This window comes from Oncorhynchus masou, chromosome 1 (assembly GCF_036934945.1).
Source record: "Oncorhynchus masou masou isolate Uvic2021 chromosome 1, UVic_Omas_1.1, whole genome shotgun sequence".
NCBI lineage: Eukaryota > Metazoa > Chordata > Actinopteri > Salmoniformes > Salmonidae > Oncorhynchus > Oncorhynchus masou.
In genome coordinates, this window is record NC_088212.1 from 28,292,190 (window position 1) to 28,304,366 (window position 12,177).

The window sequence follows — 12,177 nt, forward strand, 5'->3', positions numbered from 1 at the left end:
ATCAAGTTGTTTCAGATTTATACAAGTGCCTAGGGAGATGGGCGTAGGGTTATTTCTGGACAGGGCCTAACTGCACTGGCCCAATAAGCATGTCCTAGAGATATCACTTATTGGGACAGTGGTTAAGGTGTTTGTTATTGTAGTATCATTAAAACAGGTTAACATGCACCACCAACATTAGACAACTATACAGAAAGCTCTTAAATTGTTGATGAGAATAGTCAGATTAATCAATGCCTGAGACAGACATGGTGGTATAACAGATTGGTGTACAGTGAACCAAGAGGTTGTGAGTTCAAATCCCAGGTGAGGACTGTTGAATAACAATTACTGTATAAATGAACATGCACAGTGTAATTGTGTCTGTCAAATAAATTGAAAGCACTATGTGTGTGTCCCTTACCTTGCCAACTGACAAAGTGCTGTCACCAATCAGGGCCTTGTTTGACACAGTAAAAGGGGGACACTTCTTTGGGACTATCAGGCTACAGCCTAACAACTGATACACTGAAATGTTCTTGTAATGTTCCCATGAAACATGTATTGAACAATATGTTATGACAACTATGTTCTGTGTATGTTTGGTGGGAATTTGATGGAATATTCTCCTAACCCTCAGAGAACTGGACACATGAATGTTCTTGCAACTTCCCATGAAACATGTCTAGAACATTAATATTATGTAGTCTTTTATTGTGATGCTATTTATATATACTGTGGGCAGTAGGCCTACTATACAACAGCGATATTAGTCTTTCGATTTTTCACCCATGTTAGCTGGCAGATTGTGCAGACGACATTTCTTTCTCCTGAATTCCTCGTTAATAAGGTAGCTTTTGTAAATACATATAGATCTTTCATACTCGGAGTATGTTGAAGTACGTTGATATTTCAACATTCAATAAATAATGCACAGTATGGATTTATTTAATTAACTCGAATGTTACCGATTCTTTTACAGCGGAATTCTCTCTGTCTCTCTGTGTGTGTGTTAGCGAATATGCGTGCATGTGTGCGTAGAGAGCGAGAGAGAGAGCAAGGTGTTGCATTTGCACTTGGTTGTGCAATCAGACACGCTCAAACGGAATTGTTTATTGCGCATAGCCAGTAATTCGCTTTTTTTCTGCGTCCAGGAGAAGACACTATACCAGTCCAACAGACTATTTAGGGAGGAGTGCATTATGCCTCGTCTCATTGATCCTCCGCGGATATATTGAACTGTTGGGAAGATTACTTACGCTATTTGTTGTCTTTTATTCTGATTTAAAATATGCCGTACTTATCATCAGTGATATACACTTGTGAGCATCTCTCTTGAAACTCGTGAGACAATTCAGTCAATAATTTGAGTTTTCTAGTGGAAAGCAGGCGTGTGTCAAATGAAAGGAGTTAAATGAATTATTTGGACAGTTCCCTGGTGCTGAAAGGATTGCCGCTATTTTACTAACGCCATGAGTAAGTGACCACCAATGAAACGAAATGAAATTACAAATCTATCTATTTCATTAAAGTTACATGGCGCTTGAAGATGTGTTACATGACATTCGTTGATGCTTGCTTTTCCTAGTCAATGTACAACCAGCAAATGTATTATATATGGTTTTCTAATCCAGATGTAAAAAAATAAAAATAGATTGGTCACTGATAAATATGCCTTTCATTTTTTTATATTTGGTACATTACATATAAATTAGCCATGTTCCATTTGTGTTAGATTTAAAGTGAAAACAACGTAATTATTTGGAGCTGATACGATGCGAAATGTGAAAGTTCTTCAGAGTCCGTTATCTACTGCTGTGCATTTCTGGCTTAGAAAGAAACACCCATCACCCATATTTTACCGGATTGTCACTTGCCACTGCAAAATAAAATCGGTCTGAAAAGCAATCCACTTTGTCATGGACATTGCACAGTGACATGGCACCATATTGAAATGGGTGGGGGGGTGCTATGATAGCCCCATGCACTCAATCTCTTCTCTTCTACAGGTTCCCGAGTTTGGGACAGGAGGCTGTCATGTCTTTTTCTCCTGACGTCTTTTCTTCTGCTGCTCAGCAAGGGGGAGAGAATGTGCCCAGCAAGTTGTCGCTGCGAAGGAAAGATTGTTTATTGCGAGTCTGGCATTTTTCAAGACATTCCAGAAAACATCTCTACTGGATGCCAGGGTCTGTCCCTGCGCTTCAACCGCTTAGCGACTCTGCTGCCTTACCAATTCGCTCATCTCAACCAGCTCATCTGGCTCTACCTGGACCACAATTCCATCACCGCCATAGATAGCTTAGCCTTTCAGGGCGTGCGTAGGCTCAAAGAACTGATTCTTAGCTCCAACAAGATCACACTTTTACACAATAAGGCTTTCAATGCTGTACCAAACCTGCGCAATCTTGATTTTTCCTACAACCAGCTACACTCTTTGCAGCCAGGTCATTTCTATGGTCTGCGTAAGCTCCAAAACCTTCACCTACGGTCCAATGGTCTCAGCAGTATACCTGTACGGACTTTTCTGGAGTGTCGCAGCCTGGAGTTCCTGGACCTGGGTTACAATCACCTACGCACCCTATTCCGCACCACCTTCTTGGGGCTGTTCAAGTTGAAAGAGCTTCATCTGGAGCATAATCAATTTTCAAGGATTAATTTGTTTCTTTTCCCACGCCTTAGCAATCTACAGGTCCTCTACTTGCAATGGAACCGGATACGAGCCGTCAATCAGGGCCTGCCATGGATCTGGCATACACTGCAGAAATTAGACCTCTCAGGAAATGACATCCATATCCTGGACCCAGCTGTTTTCCAGTGTATGCCAAACTTACAAATACTCCATCTTGAATCCAACAAGCTGAGCAACATGTCTCAGGATGTGGTTTCAGCCTGGGTCTCCCTCACCACCATCAGCCTGGTGGGTAATGCCTGGGACTGCAGCCCTACCATCTGCCCCCTGGTGACCTGGCTGAAGAACTTCAGAGGCTCAAAGGACATCAAAATTATATGCAGCAGCCCCAAGTCAGTTCAGGGAGACAGAGTAATGGACATAGTGAGGAACTACACAGTCTGTGTGAACATATCAGTTGAAGAGCAAACCACAGCTATGATCATGAGGCAAACCACAGCCTCAGTTGTGGACATCAAAAAGCCTACCACACCTCCTCCTTCCACGACCACAACAACCCAAGATATATCTGCATCAACAGTACAAAGACTCACTCCACAACCTGTCTCTCCCATTGTGACAGAAAAAGACACAAGGGAGTCCATACTCTTGACCTCAATCTCTCCAGAATCCTCATCATTTTTCCCAGAATTAGAGTTTGAGCATATGGCCTTCCATAAAATCATTGCAGGCAGTGTAGCCCTATTTCTCTCTGTGTCATTGATCCTGCTGGTAATTTATGTTTCATGGAAGCGCTACCCCAATAGCATGAGGCAGCTGCAGCAGCACTCAGTCAACCGCAAGCACAGAAAAAAGGCCCGGAAGCAGAAGTGTAACCTTAACTCTCAGTTACAAGAGTATTATTTGACTTATACAAACTCTCAGACCATGGATGCATTGGTAAATGAGACAAGGGCCTACACCTGCACAATCTCAGGATCCAGAGAATGTGAGGTATGATCCGCCAACTCCATCCTAAAAACACACTCTCCAGCTGCTTGGGAGTCAGGTAAATGTTTTCCACATGGATGCACTGTAAACCTCTCTGAGCGAATGGAGACTTGAGTTAAATATCCATCCTCTGTTTGACTCTGTTCTTACTGTTGTTTTAAATTAACGTTATCAATCCTAAAAACATACTGTACAGCTACTTGGGAATCAGAGGTCAATGTTTTCCACAGGGATGCACTGTAAACCTCTGAGTCAACGGAGACTGATTTCAACTTCCATCCTCTGTTTGACTGTTCTTACTGTTGTTTTAAATTAACATTATCACATTAGAACAAAGTGATTAAATATATTAATCCTGTTTGTGAGTATAAACCTAATTTATATCTGCACATTTGTTACGGTTATCTGCTGTTGATTACAAATGACCCTGCTTTTCACTTTTGTTATCCTTGGATGATATTGACATCTTATGGTACTTGTATAAATGCAACTGATACATGTTATGTGTAGTTTTTTTATATTTAGCTTTTGTTCATTTTATGAAATTATATGATCACCGTGTAATTTAATTGTCATTAAACTTGTGAATGGTAGTAACTAAATAATGGGTGTCAGAAACATAATTGAAAAATGTTATTTTCCTGTTTTTGATCTTCATACTATTACAATGTAGCAAAAAGTCCAACAGCATTAGTAGACTTTCTTTTGGGGCACTTCACCATGACGTGTAACAAGACAGCTTTCCATTTTATGACAAAATTACATTTCTATGAAAATTGCAATAAATAAATAAAAAATCCACATGATTATCCTGTCTGATCCAACACCTGGGACAAATGTTTCATGGCTGTGTGGGGTATAACACCCCACTAAGGCTATGAAAAATGCAGCCATGGTGATTTTGATCACATAGCATATCGGCTTCACAGGGCAGATTTTTATCTAGGCTCTACTATGGAAACATACATTTCCATTTAGATTTTATTTACACTTCACATGACAGATTTTTGCCCTCCTTTTAGTTGCTTATTGTTTCCAGAGCACTATAGCATAGTCTACTGTATATGGCTCTGAATCTTACTCTGTCTAAATATCTGCTTAATTTTAAGAGGCTTTCCTTCCTGGTTTTTAAAAGTATGGGTTCCTTTGTTTGCTTCATGATGCAGAATCCCTTAATTGCATTCACTTGATCACCATATGCTTTTAACAGGTCTTATGTTTCAGGGAATATTTAAGTACCTCAACATTATTTCTTTCCCAACAGATACAATAACTTATATCATACAAAGAAGTGATGTTTGACTAAAATCACCCTTATAAGGAAGACGCGTACTTCCATGAGGCAGCTTGATATTGTCTAAAAATGGGACAGCACTCTTTCAAAGTAGTACAGGCCAAATCAAGGCTAGCTATGGAAGTAGTTTCATCAATTGACTGGCTCATTATGATTTTTGCCAATGCACTCAATTGATGTTGTACAGGAAATGGCTGTTTATTAATAGCATGTTTTTGAATCAGCTGAATAAAAACTCATAGGAAAGCAGGTGTGATTTTTGTGAAGATTGGATATGAATAACAGATTGGAGTTCTATAATTTTCACATGACTATCCATCATCCCTTGTATATTTACAGTAGTATGTTACATAGCTATACAAGTAGGGACATTGAGATTATTAGATACTGTCAATATCCAAAACCAAGTGTAAATCGACATAGTGGTTGTCAACTGAAGTTGGCATTGTATGTCAGTACACTAATATGACTGACCATTCATATTGCAGATACTGTCCTCTGCACTGTATAAAGCAGCCGTAAGAGTGAGTAACTTGCCAAAATGCCCCCTCCCCCCATTACCATTCTGTGATTGTCCTCTTTTCTCTCCTACTGGCAGACACCTAATTCAGCTCCCTCCATGCTGTGTCTGCTTGTGTTGGTGTGGGAGGGTCGTGTGTTCATGCTGTGTAACAGGCAAGGGAAAGAACAGGGGCGACAGCCACTCAGCAAACAGGTACTGTAAGGGTCAGGGCACTTTTCATATTAGAAAAATGCCACCCGCCTCCATCTGTTTTCTCTTCTCCTCTCCTCCTCCCTCCCTTTGTTAGCTCCCACAACGGAAAATAAAATAAATGTAGGCAAGGAGGCATGTGTGAATGTGTTAAGTCAGGCAGGATTAGGGCAACTTGGTGCCAGCATTCAAAAACGATTTATATCCGTGAGCTATCCTACGTAATCAAAAAGGGGTGGAATTCAGTCTCAGTCTTTCATTTGAGGACAATAATATCCTTCTACTGGTCCTGAACAAGAAACATGTCATTCCTCAGACTTGGAGACTCCCTCCTGTGTGTTGTGTATAGGCTGGTATTAGCAGCTACTGGACAACTTGCTGGTTATTAACCACCAATAGTGTGTATAGATTTTAAAATTCATAATGATCACTGTTCTTGAGGCCAATAGAGACAGTTATAAAGATCTAACCACAACTCACTCATACGGCATGTCTATACAGAAAAGTCATATATTGAAATATGGCAGGAGGATGATGTATCCATGGCCATCATGTGACGTAAAGAGAGTGTGTACAAACATTGAGAATGGTTGATGTTCATTTGATAGCAAAATGATTTATGTTTCCCAGCACTCATTTCACTTTCTAAGTATGGCACGTTTTAATTTGTCTCCAGTAGAGGAGGTACTGCTCGCAGCAAGATTTATATACCCATGTTATGTATTATGCCTTCAGCTACATGCTGCAGTTATGATACATTCCTGTTTGGAGTGCAAATGGTGCCTTCCTATGCGAACCAAAGAGCATTGTTATGAAAATTATAAAAGTGGTAAATTGATCTCATTCCTTCCATATCGTAGTTACAGTTGAAGTCAGAAGTTTACATACACTTAGGTCGAAGTCATTAAAACTCGTTTTTCAACCACTCCACAAATTTCTTGTTAACAAACTATAGTTTTGGCAAGTCGTTTAGGACATCTACTTTGTGCATGACACAAGTAATTTTTCCAACAATTATTTACAGACACATTATTTCACTTATAATTCACTGTATCACAATTCCAGTGGGTCAGAAGTTTACATACACTGTTGACTGTGCCTTTAAACAGCTTGGAAAATTCCAGAACATTATGTCACATCTTTAGAAGCTTCTACTAATTGACATCATTAGAGTCAATTGGAGGTGTACATGTGGATGTATTTCAAGGCCAATCTTCAAACTCAGTGCCTCTTGCTTGACATCATGGGAAAATCAAAAGAAATCAGCCAAAACCTCTGAAAAACAATTGTAGACCTCCACAAGTCTGGTTCATCATTGTGAGCAATTTCCAACCGCCTGAAGGTACCACGTTCGTCTATACAAACAATAGTACACAAGTATAAACACCATGGGACCACACAGCCGTCATACCACTCAGGAAGGAGACGTGTTCTGTCTCCTAGAGATGAGCGTACTTTGGTGCGAAAAGTGCAAATCAATCCCAGAACAACAGCAAAGGACCTTGTGAAGATGCTTGTCATGACTTCGGCTGAGGTTGGCTCCTATCCTTGTTCAGGTGGCGTTCGGCGGTCGACGTCACCGGTTTTCTAGTCATCATCGATCCATGTTCCCTTTTTCCTTTTGTTTTGTCTTGATCACGTACACCTGATTTCTATTCCCTTATTATTATGTTCCTTATTTACCCTCTCGTCTCCCTTTCTGTTTTGTCCGTGATTGTTTTGTGTTACCATGTGTGTTGGAGGGTTCTCTCTATACGTTATGTTTCCTTGTTGGAGATATTCCGGTTTTGAATATTTTGAGTATTCTCAAACCTGTGTCCTGTGCCTGACTCAGACTACGAACCCAGTATTTTAACACAATGCTGGAGGAAACAGGTACAAAAGTATCTATATCAACAGTAAAACGAGTCCAATATCGACATAACCTGAAAGGCCGCTCAGCAAGGTTAAGTCACTGCTCCAAAACCGCCATAAAATGCCAGACTACGGTTTGCAACTGCACATACTTTTTGGAGAGATGTTCTCTGGTCTGATGAAAAACATATAACTGTTTAGCCATAATGACCATCGTTATGTTTTGAGGAAAAAGGGGGATGCTTGCAAGCCGAAGATCACCATCCCAACTGTGAAGCACGGAGTTTGCTGAAGAACAGCCCTTAGCCGTGTTATATTGGCCATAAGCCACACCTCCTCTGCCTTATTTCTTAAATACAACATGGATAATTGTATTTTTAAAAAGGTGACATTTGTATTTTCCAAGGCAGCAGCTACTCTTCCTGGGGTCCAGCAAATTTAAGGCAGTTTATACAATTTTAAAAACATTACAATACATTCACAGATTTCACAACACACTGTGTGCCCTGAGTAGGGTTGCACATTTTGGGGAATATTCAGTGGTGGAAACTTTCTGTGGGAATATATGGGAATTAACGGAAATATATGCAAATTAATATTAATACCATTTAAATGTAGATGTTTTTAGCATTGGATATATTTACCAGCATATGGAGACAGAAACATAAATATTTTACCTTATCATAAGTAGACATAATTGCAAATTATTAAATCCTTACAATAGAAATTTAAAAAACGATTTAGTTCTGAATTGAATTAAATGAGTTGACTCTTCACATGGGATGATTTCACTGAACAACAAAAGAAAGGGAATATTGAATGATCCCCATTGATCCATCGCATCTCCCAGAAATGTTTTCAGCATACATCTGTAAAATGATATCTTCTTCCTGGACCTCCTCAATGTCCATCTATTGAACATCAGACTATGAGGCCTCATCTTCACTGTCCGTTTCCAACCTTGTTGAGGATGGCTCGTTGTCAGTCTCAAAAATCCTCAAATTTGCCCGGAAGGCCACCAATTTTTCAACTCTTGTATTGGTCAGCCTGTTGCGTGCTTTGGTGTGTGTGTTCCCAAACAAGGACCAGTTGCGCTCTGAGGTGGCTGATGTTGGTGGGACTTGGAGGATGATGGAGGAATCAGGGGAAAGAGCCTCAGATCCACAAAGTCCCTTACACCAGGTGGCTGATGAGATATGTTGGCACGACTGCCATATTGCATCTCCATCCCAAAGCCCTTGCTTGGAAGTGTACTTCACCAGACTGCCAAGAACCTTGCCCTCATCCAGGCCAAGGTGGCAAGATACGGTAGTGATGACACCATTGTTGATCTCTTCACCAGACAGGATGCTCTTGCCAGCGTACTTGGGGTCCAACATGTATGCTGCGGCGTGTATGGGCTTCAGGCAGAAGTCTTCATGCTTTTTGATGTATTTCAGAACTGCAGTTTCTTCTTCTTGGAGCAACAGTGAAGTGGGCAGGGCAGTATGGATTTCTTCTCTTACATCTGTAAGCAGAGTTTGAACATCAGACAGGATGGCATTGTCTCCCTCAATCCGTGCAATGGCTACTGCTATAGGTTTCAGGAGTCACAGGCTACTTACCACTCTTTCCCAAAATACATCATCCAGGAGGATCCTCTTGATGGGGCTGTCCATATCGGCAGATTGTGGAGAGGCTCCTTCCCCTCCAGGAGACTGTCAAACATGATGACAACAACACCCCAATGGGTGTTGCTGGGCAGCTTCAATGTGGTGCTCTTATTCTTCTCACTTCGCTCGGTGAGGTAGATTGCTGCTAACTGGGGTGGCAGGTAGCCTAGAGTGGTTAGAGCGTTGGATTAGTAACCGAAATGTTGCGAGATCGATTTCCTGAGCTGACAAGATAAAAATATGTCGTTCTGCTCCTGAACAAGGCAGTTAACCCGCTGTCATTGAAAATAAGAATTTGTTCTTAACTGACTTGCCTAGTTAAAAAAAAAAAATTTAAACTTGATGACCCTTCACATACCTAACCATTTCCTTGGCTCTCTTGTAGAGTGTATCCATTGTTTTCAGTGCCATGATGTCCTTGAGGAGCAGATTCAATGGATGAGCAGCACCGCCAATGGGTGTGATGTGAGGGTAGGACTCCTCCACTTTAGACCAAGCAGCCTTCATGTTCACAGAATTGTCTGTCACCAGTGCAAATACCTTCTGTGGTCCAAGGTCATCGATGACTGCCTTCAGCTCATCTGCAATGTAGAGACTGGTGTGTCTGTTGTCCTTTGTGTCTGTGCTCTTGTAGAATGCTGGTTGAGGGGTGGAGATGATGTAGTTAATTATTCCTTGCCCACAAACATTCAACCACCCATCAGAGATGATTGCAATACAGTCTGCTTTCTCTATGATTTGCTTGACCTTCACTTGAAATCTGCATCCAGCAAATTAGTAGATAAAGCATGTCTGGTTGGAGGGGTGTATGCTGGGCGGAGAACATTCAGAAATCTCTTCCAATACACATTGCCTGTGAGCATCAGAGGTGAACCAGTTGCATACACAGCTTGAGCAAGACATTCATCAGCATTTCTCTGACTACGTTCCTCCATTGAGTCAAAAACACTTCTGATTCCAGGAGGACCATGAGCTTTTGCTATCGATAAGATGTCTGATTCTGACTTTTGTCAGAGGTTGCTTGTTCTGAGGGAACTTTATGTACTTGGCTAGAGGATTCTGCATCTTTGTTGCATTCTTCACATATGATTTGGCTCAGTTTTTGCAAATGTACACAGCTTTTCTTTCTACATTAGATGCAGTGAAATGTCTCCACACATCAGATAGTGCCCGTGGAATTTTCCTGTAAAGATTTTAAAATAATTAGTAAAAAAAACACAAATACAATTCCATGTACAGATAAATAGTTAAGCAGTTAGATTAAACAACTCCTTTGTAAGATAAATGTATGGAAACAGTTGAATTAACACTTCTCAGTTAGCATGCTCAAGCAAACTAACACCCACATGGTAGCAAAAACAAACTAGCAGAAATTGTTAACAAGGTAGAAATGATTTAAACACACTTTGCTGTAGGCTACTATTTACCAGTTAACAAAAAATCATATATGTCATATAAAATATATTCACCACACCCAGTGTTGTAATCAAAACTTACCAGAAGCATGTAGTCCTTGGCTCAGACAGGGTAGTAAGTAGTGTGGGCTCATTAGCATCTCATTAGTGTGCAAGATAATGAGAATCTGCTGTACATGTGATGGAAGAGTGCACTGTGCATGCAGAGGGTTGCAATTCCATTGAATTGGGGATAATTCAACCAAAATATGCCACAAGACCTATAATTGCCTTATTTGTATCCCACAGAAAAGGTTAACTGTTATAAGCTAACTTTTCTGATGAATTTCAGCAAAATTCCCCAAATTGTCCCATGGAAAATTCTGGAAATTTACCTGAAAGTTTCTGACCCTTTCTAACCCTAGCCGTGAGCAAGAAAACTATTTGATTTCACAACGATTGAGTAAGATGAACATTCCATTTCATGTTGTGGTATTCTCTGGCTGATGTCTTTCCTTCCAGACCAACTCATACTGTAATGTTCTTACAAAAAGCATTATGAAATACTAATTATTGTCATCTGCAGCAAATGCTGCAGATGACAATAATTAGTATCTCATAATGCTTTTTGTAATTAATTTAATGTTGCGATAAAACACTATTTTAATTGAATCCTCCCTTCCTCTCAACGTGTTATGTTGTGAAGTACTCAGTCTGCATCCATTTATTGAATGTATCATTGGTTATTTAGTGAATGTGCATCACTAACAACTGCAAACTTGCTTTTTAATGCAATGCTCAGTATGAGTGTTGGGTGCTTCTCTGTAGTATGCTGTTCTATATTAATAGTTTTCCTGGAAAGTGGTCCAATGCCATTTATATTAGATATACTTTCCACTCCACTAGTCCACGTGAGATCGACATTTGTTTTCTGCTTTTATCCAACACCCCAATATACACATACCCACAAACACACATTTAATTGGGGAGGCTGGAGCAGAGGACATCCGCAGCCCAATGAACAGTTTCGGGGTTAAATTCCATAGTCAAGGGAACATCGGTGGTAGGTGGCACCTGAGATATTGATGCCAGCAACCGTCCGGTTGCCGGCTCACTCCCGGCAGATATTCCCCCACGTCAGCACTGGGATTTGAACCAGCAACTGGCCCACTTCTCTAACCTCAAGGTTAGCCGCTGCCCACTAAGTGACGCTAACCTATGTATTTGCATTAAAGCCAATGGTTCTAAAACTATGTATATGGTAATTAAATAGGAAGGTAAGATTTAAAATATCTCATATTTTATGCATTGTAGGTGCTTACAACTGTTATACCAGTTGCACTCAGATTTTGTGATAATGAATTTATTTATACAAAACTTTTATTGAGATTTCTCATGTTAACAATTCATTGTTTTCTTATTCATTGCCTCACTTAGAAAGAATCCAAGACCTTTACCAGGAGCATGACTTGGAGATTACCCAGAGTTCACTGACAAACCGCTCAGTGGCTAAACACTATATTCATTCCAGAGGACTCCAATGCCACCAGGAACCATTATAGGCCCAAACCAAACCTACTGTAACCTTCATTTTAGACTGTACTACATACTGTAGATTCAAATGTCCTTGTAAAATCATAGGGCACAAAATCAGTCAACGTATCCAATGTTTC

General features: G+C 40.4%; 1 protein-coding gene across 1 annotated transcript; it reads left to right on the forward strand.

Moving 5' to 3' along the window:
- Positions 1-2,068: 2,068 nt before the first annotated feature.
- Positions 2,069-11,972, forward strand: LOC135550540 (leucine-rich repeat transmembrane neuronal protein 4-like). The gene is made up of 2 exons (XM_064981501.1): positions 2,069-3,601; positions 11,946-11,972. The coding sequence occupies exons 1-2, from the start codon at positions 2,069-2,071 to the stop codon at positions 11,970-11,972; spliced, it is 1,560 nt and encodes a 519-aa protein (XP_064837573.1).
- The last annotated feature ends 205 nt before the right edge of the window (positions 11,973-12,177 follow it).